The 13,254-nt window shown below is 41.0% G+C and overlaps 1 protein-coding gene and 1 long non-coding RNA gene across 7 annotated transcripts in view; one reads left to right on the top strand and one right to left on the bottom strand.

The window, feature by feature from the left end:
- The window catches only part of LOC310884249, a 51,438-nt gene that overhangs the window by 11,061 nt on the left and 27,123 nt on the right, over nt 1-13,254 (bottom strand). The window contains exon 2 of the long non-coding RNA XR_014574098.1: nt 3,707-3,871. This is a non-coding gene — a long non-coding RNA (uncharacterized lncRNA). The remainder of the gene's footprint in view (nt 1-3,706; nt 3,872-13,254) is intronic.
- The window catches only part of LOC310884244 (myosin heavy chain, skeletal muscle, adult-like), a 41,577-nt gene continuing 34,727 nt past the window's right edge, over nt 6,405-13,254 (top strand). For 3 of the 6 annotated variants that reach the window (XM_083805741.1, XM_083805742.1, XM_083805737.1), the window contains exons 1-5: nt 6,405-11,384; nt 11,486-11,629; nt 12,007-12,163; nt 12,713-12,740; nt 12,825-12,936. In XM_083805741.1, the coding sequence (XP_083661867.1) occupies nt 11,091-11,384; nt 11,486-11,629; nt 12,007-12,163; nt 12,713-12,740; nt 12,825-12,936 (735 nt within the window). In that variant the 5' untranslated portion in view covers nt 6,405-11,090. The remainder of the gene's footprint in view (nt 11,385-11,485; nt 11,630-12,006; nt 12,164-12,712; nt 12,741-12,824; nt 12,937-13,254) is intronic. The other 3 variants (XM_083805739.1, XM_083805740.1, XM_083805738.1) reach the window with 3 other exon arrangements.

Raw genomic sequence — 13,254 nt, 5'->3', positions numbered from 1 at the left:
ACAAAGGTAGATGATAACATCGCATGATGAACAAATATATATTTGCAGATATAGCAAACTAACTTTCAACTAACTGTGGAGCACTGAGAATAGCTACACTGGATGAAACCAAAAATGTCCATCCAACCAATTTGTGTCAGTTACAGATATACCAGGTTATCAACTGTTTGGGGGACTTAGCGTGGGCAGGTTTACTTCACAGGACAACTTGTTCTAGGAAAAGTATATTTTCATGAGCACCTGATGGAAAAGATACTGGGTAAGTGTAATATGATCAAATTTATTTGGTTCTGTGAACAGGTGTGTTGCAACCTGCACTAACTGCAGTTAACTGAGGAGTCTTGCTGGGAGCACATGAATAGAGAAAACAAACACTCTTATCAATAAAGAGCAAAAAAATTCTAAGATAACAAAATGCACAAATTGTACATGTTGTGGTCTGCGTATCTAACCTGTCAGCTACCAAGACAGGCCTACATTTACATTTTACATATTGCTTGACAAAGCCAGAATTATGAGAACTCATGAAGATGCTGTTTCCTTGATGAATTTAACAACCCATGTAAACAGAAGAATTTTACAGAAACCATGCAGATGAATCAGCTGGTATGACACGTGTTCAAGAACTGGCACAATAGATGTGTAGCATTTTTCTTGACAGATAAATTGCTGTAAAAGACTCCAGCCATACTTATCCTTTGGATAAATTCATATCTGCATATAACATGTGAAAATAAGTAATATGAACCACAACCCATCAAGCAAGATGGACAATAGATTAATCACATCAATATCACATCTATACCTGCATAGATATATAAAGTGTTTATAGGATGTACCTGGTATTTTTACCTGAATTGTCTTAAAATGTTATTTCAGCTAATCTTCCTGGTACATTATGCTTTCCAAGTCTCTACATACAATGGTTTGTCTAACTGGTTTTTGAACCTAAGTAAGCTTTGAAGGTTCAGCATATCTGACTAGAGATGGAAATTTTTATTTAGCCACAAGAAATGTCTTCTATATTTCATTAGTTTAATGGAAATATTATTCCCCTACTCATAGAATAGGAAGCAAGGTAGACATCTATACTCCTGAATTATATAGCTCCTTGGTGCCTTACTGGGATGCCTCAAAAAGTCAGCATGCTCAAAGCCCAGACATGCAACCTTTTCATGTCTTTGTATACTCCTGTTCCTTCAGTGTAATGACTCCACAGTTGCCTGTTTGACAGTTATCAACAGGGGACATTCTCTTTCGTCAATAACACTGGTATCAGCATATAACCAGGAGATGGAGAACCCTCTTAAAGAACAACTTTGTGCTCTGTAAAACAAAAGCAGCAGCAGTTATGGAGTACACACCATGCTGTTCCTTTGCTGAATAAATGGTGTACAGGGGTATATAGGACTGCTTTACATATATTCACACTCTGTGAAGAAAAGTAAATGAATGAATGTTAAAATCCAAGAGGTTCTAGTTAAAAGGTCCTTTTATCTACTGGCAGCAAGCAAAGATCTGGGACTGCCGTCACCTATAAACCTAGTTCCTTTTGGCTGTGTTACATATGCACAGCCCAGGACATGGTTTGCTAGTCTTCCTGAAGCTCATCATTTACATGTCTTGCATACCCTTGTTTTTCATGAACCCAGACCCTCCTCTAATAACTTATGAATTCCCAGCCATGGTGGAGGATGATCTTTATTGCTTCTCTTTCATTCTAGATGTGTGCCTTTGAGGTAATCATTGCTATTGACTCTTGGAGTAAGCTACCCTGCACAGGTGACATCCACTATGACCTGTGGCAATGAATCACATCTCTTTTGTTTTTAATTATCATTCTGCTACATTCCTTTGCTGGTTTATAGTTATTGCATTAAAAAGACATTGAATGTTATGACACTCAGGGTTTTTTAGACCTCTCTATTTTACTTTCTCCAATTAATCTTTTTCAAACTGGAGAATCCAAGTCTACCTAGACATTTCCCAAGTGGAGGTTTTTCCATAACAGCTGTTCTCTTCTTTCTTTCTGCACAATTCCAAAAAAAGTAACTTGTTCTGATAATCTGACAAGCAGGTATTTTGTTTCAAATGCATCATTAATAATGATTTTGTTGAGATTCTAGAGATACTAGAGGTTCTTGAGATACTAGGGAACATCCAGAGGGCAGCTAGTAGCTTAAAATTAAATCAATATTATAAATATTTGTAACACCTATTGTAAATAGCAGTCTAATCTGATTGATATAGATTTGAGGCAAACTTTGAAATACTTGATATGCTAAACTTGATACACTTACTGTCATTTGTACTGTCTTTTTAAGATAGCTTTAACTGTGTTGATGTTTATAAGGCTATACACTTTACTGTTAAAAGTAATGATGCTAAGAGTACACAGATTTTTTACTGGCTTTCATTTCTTTGTAGTGTTTTGGAAAGCTAGAACACCATAAAATCAACACAGTACACACTACGCATATTGAAAATTGCTTGACTGACAGGTCTTAAAATGGTTCCATATGTGTAGAGTCACCAATAGATGGGTGTGCCTTCAGAAAGGATTGTTTCTTCACCATATAACGTCACTTAGTCACTTTTAATTAAAAAGTATATTGTGTATATATATATTTATATATATAAAGAGCCTACCACCATATTGATAAACACTCTTTGGAACCACTCTGGTGGCAGGGGTAAGAACGGGAGTTGGCCTGCTAGTATCTCAGCACTTCTGTTACCAACCAACTTTAAAAAAAAAAAAAAAAAAAGGCTACAAGACTTTGCTTAATTAAAAAGTGACCAAGGAGAAAATGCAAAACCACTTTCAATACATAAGAATTAGATGAGTAAGATTTAAAAGATAAATAGTCTCTGACAGAGAATAATCTTCATTCCATTATCCCTATAGTTAAACCAAGGCAGGGCACACAAGGAAGACACTAAAGCTTGGCCAGCTTGACCAGGGAGCAATGGTATTGACCCAGCAGATGGCCATGGCCTCACAGAGTTCAACCCCCACCGCAACTGATGCAGCCTCCCAGACAGACTTCCAGGGGGAACATGCTGCCACCTAGGTGTGTCAGGCTGCCAGGTGTGCACTACTCTTAGGCCAGTACAGGATGGCAGGAGTGAGCACAGCTGTGGGAGGTGTGCCCACGTTGAAGAACTGCCTCACCTGGTGGCAGAGCTTCAGGAGGAGATGGGCAAGCTGAGGAGCATCAGGGAGTCAGAGAAGGAGATCTGGTGTGGCAGAGCTCTGCCATCCCTGAGACAGGCTCCTCAGCCAGCCAGTACACAAGAAATGAAGGTTTCCCTACCCCCTCACCACCAGGCAGAGGGAGGGGACCTAAGAGACAGGGGGCAGTGGAAGCAGGTTCCAGTTCAGCACAGCAGGTGAACCTCCCCACTGCCTACCTCCCCTTCCCAGGTGCCCCTACACAACAGGTATGAGGCTCTGAAACTTGATGGGCAAGCAGAAGACAATGTGGACAAAGGTCCATCCCCATTGGGGGCATTGCTGGGGGCAAGTCAGCCTACCCCCCACAACACAACAACCTCCAACAAGAAGAAAATAAGGGTTATTGTCATGGGGGACTCCCTTCTGAAGGGAACAGAGGGCCCAATTTGCCGTCCAGACCCGACCCATAGTGAAGTCTGCTGCCTCCCTGGGGCTTGAGTAAGAGACATCGCACGGAAAGTCGCTCACCTGATATGTCCCTCTGATTATTACCTCTTCATGTTGGCAGTAATAAGGTAGCAAAGAGAAGTCCAAGAGTGATCAAAAGGGAGTTCTTGGCTCTGGGGCAATTAGTTGAAGGATCGGGTGCACAGGTAGTGTTTTCCTCCATCCTTCCAGTAGCAGGGATCAATACTGAAAGGAACAGGCAGACCCAGCAGATCAATACATGGCTCTGAGGCTGGCAATGTAATTTTGGGTTTCTTGATCATGGTAAGGTCTACATGACACAAGGCATACTGGCTCCCGATGGAGAGCACTTTTCTTAGAAGGGGGAAAAGGATTTTTGCCCAGGAGTTAGCAGGGCTGATCGATAAGGCTTTAAACTAGATTTGAAGAGGGAAAGGGATAAAACAAACAGCCAAGAGAACTATGTAAATATACCAAAGCCGTTCCCTAGCCAACCTGAAACAATGACAACAATGCATCTGAAAATACATCTCTTTCCGGATAGGGATCTGAGCAAATACTGTGAAAACATAATAAGACTTCATGGTCTCTAAAGTTAAAATCCTTTTCTGACATTTTTTTTCTTGCTTTTAAAATAAAGAGAAGATGAAGTAATGATAACACTTTTTCACCCCTCATCTCCAGTACAAAATAATCTAATGGTAAGAGAATTTACCCAAGCTATAAGAGACCTGAAATCAACAAATCAACTTCTACTGCCACTTCAGGAATTCAGATCCCAAGCTCTCATTCCCATAGGTATATAGCTTTCAGCAAGCTCCCAGTGTGTGCATGTACCTATGTGGGAATGGAACTTTCCTTCTAAAGTTCTATTCTCACTGGTGGGTGGGGTGGGGTGGTGGACTATAGGAATGATTGGGACACAGAGAGAAAAGTAGGGATTTCTACCTAACCTGATGGTTAAGAAATTCATCTGTGGGGGAAAGGTCTACATGCTAAACTTTATTGTAGGTCTCTTTGTATATACTGCCAGCTAGGAATCCTTCTCACTGGTGATCCTTCAGAGCTGTGGTTAACCGTCTCTCCCTTGTTTGTTCTAATTTAGGATTTTTTTCTTTATAGTAGAAGAGTTTCAAGAGAAAGGCTGGCGAGTTTCATTCTTTGCTTTCCTCCCTGCAACTATATTGTAACTGAGTGATAAAGGTGCAGATTAAATTAATGTTGATAATCAACATACATGGAAAAAAAAATAATCCCATGTTTACAAACAAAAAACAGGTTCTAAGATGAATGTCACCACTAAAAAGAGGTCACTGAGATTTTGCTATTTCTCTGAATACATCAGCTTCTGTGACTGGTAATGGTTCAGAAAGGGATTTATTTATTGGGGTGCAGGGGAGAGAGATGTTATTAGGATATGAATAGAGCACAAAGAGAAACTATTACATGACTGTGTAAACACACGATGCACCCACAACTTCCAGTTCTAACTGCATGTAACCCAAAAAGAAGTAAATGAACTGACAAAGACTCAGAGAAGGACAACAACAGTGAACAAAGCAGTGTAACCTTTTCTGAGTTAGGAATTGTATAAAAACATATGGGTAGAAAAAGAGAGTAGGAAGGAAATAATATTTCACTACAGATGATGCAAATTCATTTTTCAGATGAATGACTCAGAACAAATGAAAGGGGTTGCCCTGCAAGCATGCAATTGATTTATTGACACAGGATGTTGTAAATGCTAAATGCTTACAAGAGTACAAAAATGACAGAATAAATTCATTGAAGAAATCCATCAAAAACTATTTAATACAAAGGCATATTATCAGGATCCTTGAACCTTTAGCTTTTGCAGGCTGGGAGAGCACTCTGAGTAAGCAACACTAAATTATATTTCTTCCTATACATCTGTCTTGGCCATGGCGGGGGACAGAACAATTGGTTTGATGGACACAATATGGCTGTTCTGCTGTTTTCGTGTGAAGGTTTTATTCATTGAAGTGTCCCATGTAAGAGGAAGAAATTATAATGTTTGCTACTGGAGGAGGTGAGAAGGAAGCAGCTTATTTTAGAAGTTTTAAGTCACACCTGCTTAAGTTAATTTTGTGCTCATATAATGAGACAAAGGAATAGAAAACAGAAATATGGGATGCAATTTATCTAAAACTAGCCAACTCGCACCATTTTAGACATCCCTGTATTTAACAACAATTAATCTCAACTACATCTCATCACCCAGTCAAAGCTTTTAGAAAATGATGATATTCATCCCTATTGTATCAACATTTATGCACCCAAGATAACAGATATCTACACTTTGAAGACACTATCATTCCCACACATCACCAACTGCATAACTAATATCCAGTAGCTATCACTGTTGCTAGTCCCGCCGTGTCAAAGATAGGTCCAATCAGCACCTCCAGCATGAGATCTTGAGAGAATGATTTGTCTGTTGTAGAAATGGCAAGCTCACACAGACATGAGAGGAAAGAGTATAAGCAGAGTGGGAGATTACAAAAAAAAAAAAGTGGGGGGGGGGGGCAAATTTTACTTGTGATTCCTAGATTAATTTGGAGCAGTAAATAGGTTCAATTAAGTAGGGACTGCAGACTGGAAACTACATAATGCCCAGAACTAAGAACCTGAGGAACATCAAGGGAAGCATATGGACATGAATACTTTGTGTAACAGATCAGGGTGAAGCACCCAAGGAAAATTAGGGACGGGGGGGGGGGGGGGGGGGAAGGGAGGGGAGAGGAAGGGAAAGGGAAAGGGAAAGGGAAAGAGAAAGGGAAAGGGAAAGGGAAAGGGAAAGGGAAAGGGAAAGGGAAAGGGAAAGGGAAAGGGAAAGGGAAAGGGAAAGGGAAAGGGAAAGGGAAAGGGAAAGGGAAAGGGAAAGGGAAAGGGAAAGGGAAAGGGAAAGGGAAAGGGAAAGGGAAAGGGAAAGGGAAAGGGAAAGGGCTTTTGTTCAACATATGTACCAAAATTTTAGAGACAACAAATAAAGCCAAGCATTCATGTTTGGCCTTCTACCCCTGTAAGACATCCTCACTACAGGGAGATGTCAATGGTGATGACACTTGTCCAACACTGTGTAGTGCAACGCAAGATAGTTACAGTGTTTCAGGAATAAAATAGTTTATAGTACATTATAGTGTAGTTTCAGGAATAGTGTAACCAGCAGGACCAGGGAGGTGATTATCCCCTTGTATTCTGCCCTGGTGACACTGCTCCTCGAGTCAGTTTTGGGTCCCTCACTACAAGAAGAATATCAAGGCCCTGGAGTATGCCTGCAAGTTTCAGATATTGTAAACCTACAGAATCACAGAACGGGCAGGGTTGGAAGGGACCTCTGGAGATCATCTAGTCCAACCCCCTCACAAACAGGATCACCTAGAGCACCTTGCGCAGGATGGCGTCTAGGCAGGTCTTGAATATCTCCAGAGGAGGAGACTCCACAACCTCTCTGGACAACTTGTTCCAGTGCTGTCACCCTCCCAGTAAAGAAGTGCCCCCTCACATTGAGCCAGAAGCTCCTGTGCTTCAGTTTGTGCCCACTGCCTCTCGTCCTGTCACTGGGCACAACTGAAAAGAGACTGGCTCCATCCTCTCAACACCCTCTCCTCAGATATTTATATACATTAGTGAGGTCTCCCTTCAGTCTCCTCTTCTCCAGGCTAAACAGGACCAGTTCTCTAAGCCTGTCCTCACCTGTGCAACAGGTGCCCCAGTCCTCTAATCATCTTCATAGCACTCCTCCAAACTCTCTCTGGTAATTCTATGTCCCTCTGGTACTGGGGAGCCCTGAACTGGGCACAATACTCCAGGTGTGGCCTCACCAGGGCTGAGTAGAGGGGGAAGATCACCTCCCTTGACCTGCTGGCAACACTCTTCTAAATACACCCCATGATACTATTGGCCTTCTTGGCCATAAGGGCACATTGCTGACTCATGGTCAGCCTGCTGTCCACCGGGACTGCCTGGTCCCTCTCTGCAGAGGTTCTCTCCAGCAGGTCATTCCCAGTCTGTACTGGTGCTTGGGGTTATTTGTCCCTAGGTGCAGGACCCTGTACTTGCCCTTGTTGAACTTCTCGAGGTTCCTCTAGGCCCAACTCTCCAGCCTGTCGAGGTCCCTCTGAATGCTGCACAGCCCCCTGGGGTATCAGCTACTCATCTGGGCTTTGAGTTGTCAGCAAACTTGCTGAGGGTGCGCTCTGTTCCATTGTCCATGTCGTTGATGAATAAGTTGGTGAACACTGGACCCAGTACTGACCCATGGGGGACACTGCTAGCTACAGGCCTCCAACTAGACTTTGCACCACTAAGCACAACCCTCTGAATGGTCCTACAGGCCAGGACTGCAAATTCTTCTTGTGATCCGTAAACTGGCAGTCGCCTTACCCAAGCTTTATGTTGACCTTAGACTTGTCAGCACCCTGTACAATGATATAAGCAAACATAATGAGAGAAAAAATCAGTTTCACTAAGTCTTCCTCCTTCTCTATCAGTATGTGCAGATAGACGGAGAAGATAGATGGGATCCATTAAGAACACGGGTTGTGAAGAAATAATTGTGCACAATTATGAAAAAAAAAAATCAACTTTATTTTTAAAGCTCCTGAAGTCAAGAGCCAAGGGTTGCCTTATTTGGCATTATTAGAGCTGTCTTTGAGTCCCTTAATCCTTTACCCTGGCACAGAGGAGCATGAAAAAAAAAAAAAAAAACAGGTCAGTGCAGCTGACTCCATACAACCTTGAATCAATCCTGTCTCTAAGTAATTCGGAGACAGATCACAGCTTCAACACATTTACAACTAAAGAGCAAATTATTATTGACCAAAAATAGAGCACTTGAATGCTGTGTGGGCAGAAGGTTACTTATAAAGAGCTACAGCTGAAAGCAATCTTATTCTTTGTTACCTCAGCATCTCATGGTAAGTCCAATTTGCTTGATTCAACATCTAGGGGCATGTTCTTCTCAATCCCCACTTCTAACATTCTTGTTCATGTTTGGCATACAGTGCCAAGGTTAAATGGCCCACCCCACTTCAGTGTGGTAGCAGAAGTAGTAGAGCCATACTGTAGGGCCCTCTACAAATTTTGCTACCTTCAAGCCCTATGAAAGGCACAGAGAACTAACTCTGAAGGCAACTGAAATTGATTGGGTTAATAATGTAGCTCATCCTTTCCTGGATGCTATATATTTTTTTCCAGCAGATCACAGCAATGTGGGGAGGAACACAAGATTTTCTGTGGGATTTGACTCTAGCTTAAGAGTTGCATGGCTCTGTGTACAGTTCATCTACTGGGAAAGACTACACAAAGAATGTGTACATGTTTAATAGAGCGTATGCTCAAGACATATGTAGTGAGAGCTAACCAAGGCAATGAATTCTTGATTTAACTCTCTCTGTCCTTTCTTTAACCATTCCACACAGATACTGAAAGCAGATTTCCTCCTGGGCTCTCTGAAGGTAAGGGTTTAACAATAAGGTTGCTTTGCTGTTTGATCCTGAGCCGTAAGTGTAGCTCACCTAGACAATGGTAGGGGCGGTTGGCAAAGGAGTATGTTGTAGAACCCAGTTAACTGCAAAAGATATGTTTTAATCAGTAGGAGCACGTTCATAGATCTTGGTAGGAAATACTCCAGTTATGGGGAAAGAAAAGTGACAGATATTCAAGCTTAGCCAAGAAGGCATGAAACACAGAGATGGTAATGTCTTTTTGTCACGTAAACTGGTATTCTGGGACTTGTAGACAATTACAATTCATCCCCTACCATCTTTACAACTGCTGGAAATCTGAAACTGAGGGCTGTGCTAAGAGAGGATGCTCACAGTACAATTTAAGAAGGGTTCAAGTTTATCCTGCCTTTAGTTTCCTCTGGGGTAAGGTCTCAAGCATTGTATGCTGACTTATGTATGTATGGCTTATCCATGAGGTCCTGAATACAGAACAAAGTTCAATATGATCTTGTCTCCTATCTGGTAGACAGAACTGTTTATGAACAAAGAGACACCTTCATAAAGAACTTATATATGAACGATTCTCTTCTAAGTTTTCTAGGGAAGGTTAGTGACTGGAAGAGTTCACAAGAGTAACAAAAGGAACCATCCATACCTGTGGATGCCTAATACCACAAAAGGTTCGCTGAAAGTGGTGGAAATGCAAACTATCTATTCAGAGAATGCCTTTCTGTCTTTTCACGAAGGCATAAATCAAAACTGATTCAGTAGTCTAACAGACTGTGCCTCCCAAGAAAATTTTGAACAACCTATCAGCATTTTCTGATGCTCTACTTAGCCTTTTCATGGCTACAGTGATATAGTTTCTCTCTTTCATGTTGCTTCACTCGAACCATTCAGAGGAAGGATCATATAGGTTAAAAAAAAGCTGGGCTCTGTATACACAGAATAATAATTTCAAAGTATGCTAATGGTTCTAGATTTTGTGCTTTGAAGTTCCTGGGTGTTAAAATCTCTTGAGAGATGCAGTTTCTCAAAGTCCTGCAAGGTACAGATTCTATTGCAGATAGGTTTTGCTGAGTGAGCTCAGCAATACTGCATCAATGTGTCCAAAATCAAAACATTGCAAATGCATTCTAACTGCTTTCATTATCTTCTTGGCACCACATAAAAGCACTCTGTGTTGATTACTTCAGTACCTTACTTTTATGCTAGCTTGCAGAACTTTCTGTTTATGTTAGTTTCTGCCTACATTATTTCCACCTGTGTTGCTTCCAGATAGTCTTGAATTATCCACATCAGTCCTTCCAACTGTAGCAACCAATAATATCTATTTGTATTAAAGAATTTTTACTAAATGTTGTTGAAAATGTAAAATAAAACTGAACACAAAACCTTCCTATGAAATTTTTCTACTAGAAGAACCCCTAACAGAATGTCTGGTATGTATTGGTACATACAAACCATCTTTTAATGATTTGTAAGTGATGTCACCCTACGTAATATAATCAAGCTAAAAGGTACTTTGACATTGATATTTTTTGAAAGGTAATATCAAGTACTTATCTATCTAGGTAACACTATGCTTCGAATTATTTCCTTTACTACACATTATATTCCTTTATTTGCTAATTTTGTCACTGGTATGTAAAGATGTTTTATATTTCATAGGTATGATAAACAGGTTTGGCTCTACATGGATGATGATTGTTGCTCACAATTTGTTTCCGTGCTTGATACAGAAAGAAACTAGTTGAACTTTCCCTGTTTGTCATTAAAACATAGAAAACAGAAATGCATGAAGAATGCCTCCACTTAGAAATTATGTATGAGAACAAATCTTAAATCACTAATCTTACTCCTGTCTACAAGAAACTTCCTTTATTAAGACTTCTTCAGTGAATACTTAAAATTGACGCCGAGGTTAGGTGCCTGAGGTTGATTAGTCCTCTTCTTCATTTTAGTCATTGAGTATGATCAATTTCTGGATAAATATAAATTACAAATGCACAGGATACAGGATATCTGAAACTCTTCTAAATTCCTCCAGAATAACTCCAGTCATGACATCAGATGCAGAGATGGCAATCTTTGGAGAAGCTGCTCCCTATTTACGGAAATCTGAGAAGGAGCGAATTGAAGACCAGAATCGCCCATTTGATGCTAAGGCAGCCTGTTTCGTAGTGGATGAAAAGCAAATGTATGTGAAAGGTACCATACAGAGTAGAGAAGGTGGTAAAGTCACAGTTAAAACATATGATGATACAGTAAGTGCCATTAACTGTTACTCGTCATACATAACTCATCCAGTTCTAAAAGTTCCCTGGTTAATATTTCTTCTCCTTTTGCTTCTCTCTGGTTTTGTCAGACTGTAACAGTAAAGGATGATGAAGTCTTTCCCATGAACCCTCCAAAATTTGATAAAATTGAGGACATGGCTATGATGACCCACCTCCACGAACCTGCTGTGCTGTATAACCTCAAAGAGCGTTATGCAGTCTGGATGATCTACGTAAGTACAAGCAGAAGGAGATTTGTGCTTTTGAGGGGTTGAAGACACCTTTCAATCTCTCTGAAGATATTCCTGACTTTTCACCTCCTTTCCTCATTTCTGTTTCTTTTTTCTCTCTTGCATATGTTCTCCTTTTGTATCCTATGTATCATTCCTCTTCTTCCTTCTTCCCTTTGTCTTTCCTTGCCATATGGTAAATTTCATCCATTCTGTGATAGGTCATTCCTCCAATTTCATTTCTTCCGCTGCCCTGGTCTTCCCAGAGTTTTGTTGACCTCTGCCTTCTGAGTTCTCCTCAGCAGTCTTCCTTTGGGTAACTGGAAGGCCTGCTGTGCCAGGCTGAGCAGAAACCAACGTGCTTGTTTTCTTCCTCACAGACCTACTCAGGTCTCTTCTGTGTCACTGTCAACCCCTACAAGTGGCTGCCAGTGTACAACCCAGAGGTGGTGGCTGGCTACCGAGGCAAAAAGCGCCAGGAGGCCCCTCCACACATCTTCTCCATCTCTGACAACGCCTATCAGTTCATGCTGACTGGTGAGTCATTTGGCAAGAACATAGCCTGGCTGCTTGGTCAAGGAACACTTAACAGTTCAGGCGTCTTGCATGCTTTTCTACTCAAGGCATGATGGAAATGGCTCCCATAGTCCTATGGCAAAATTCAAGATTAGACTGACTATGGCATCTTAAAGAACCCTGTAGTGTTGAATAATGAAAGAAAGGCAGTAGCTAGCTATTTGGCATTGTGCCAAAGTAAGGAATTTAAAGAAACAACATGGAATGATCATAGCAGAGAATCTGACTCCAACTAAACAATACTCAATCCAAGGTCTGTACATAACCAAAAGCAAATAATAAGTGGGGAAGCCTTATAAACAACCACTGCTTAACGTTATAGTTTGGATAGCTCCATCTAGCTGGGAGTGCAAAAATCCACATACAGACTAATGCAGAATTCACCTTACCTGGTTACAAAGTGATACAGTTTCAATATAATTCTTTCCCTTGAAGTCAGTTAGCTATGTCTGAGGAATAAAAGCCCTCCACATCTCATTTGAAGAGCTCTTTCTGTGGCTTTGTTTTCAGATCAGGATAATCAGTCGATCCTTATCACGTGAGTATATTTTGATATGTGTGACAACACTGACCAAAGTAAAAATGTGTCCTATTTCCTCTAATAATATTTTCATTCTAACAGTGGAGAATCTGGTGCAGGGAAGACTGTGAACACAAAGCGTGTCATCCAGTACTTTGCAACAATTGCAGTTACTGGTGAGAAGAAGAAAGACCATCAGCCTGGTAAAATGCAGGTATGTGATAGGCACTCTCTTTCAGTGTTTTGCTGAGAAAGTTTCTGCTCTGCAGACAAAATCAATACATATTTCTGCATTGCAGTACCATTAAAAGAAAGTGTCTGAGGTGACAAGCAGCATACACAGTCGGAGCACACCTATGCTCTGTTACCCCTGCTAACCAACTTCCATCCTTCTTATAAATACTGGAAGTCCACCTAAAAAAATCAGAATCATAGAATGGCTTGGGTTGGAAGGGACAATGAAGATCATTTAGTTCCAACCCTCTTGCCATGGGCAGGGACACCTTCCACTACACCAGGTTACTCAAAGCCC

The sequence above is a fragment of the Anser anser genome, assembly GCF_964211835.1.
Source record: "Anser anser genome assembly, chromosome: 19".
Taxonomy (NCBI): domain Eukaryota; kingdom Metazoa; phylum Chordata; class Aves; order Anseriformes; family Anatidae; genus Anser; species Anser anser.
The sequence above is the reverse complement of the archived record's forward strand: the minus strand, read 5'-3'. Positions and strand labels throughout refer to the sequence as shown.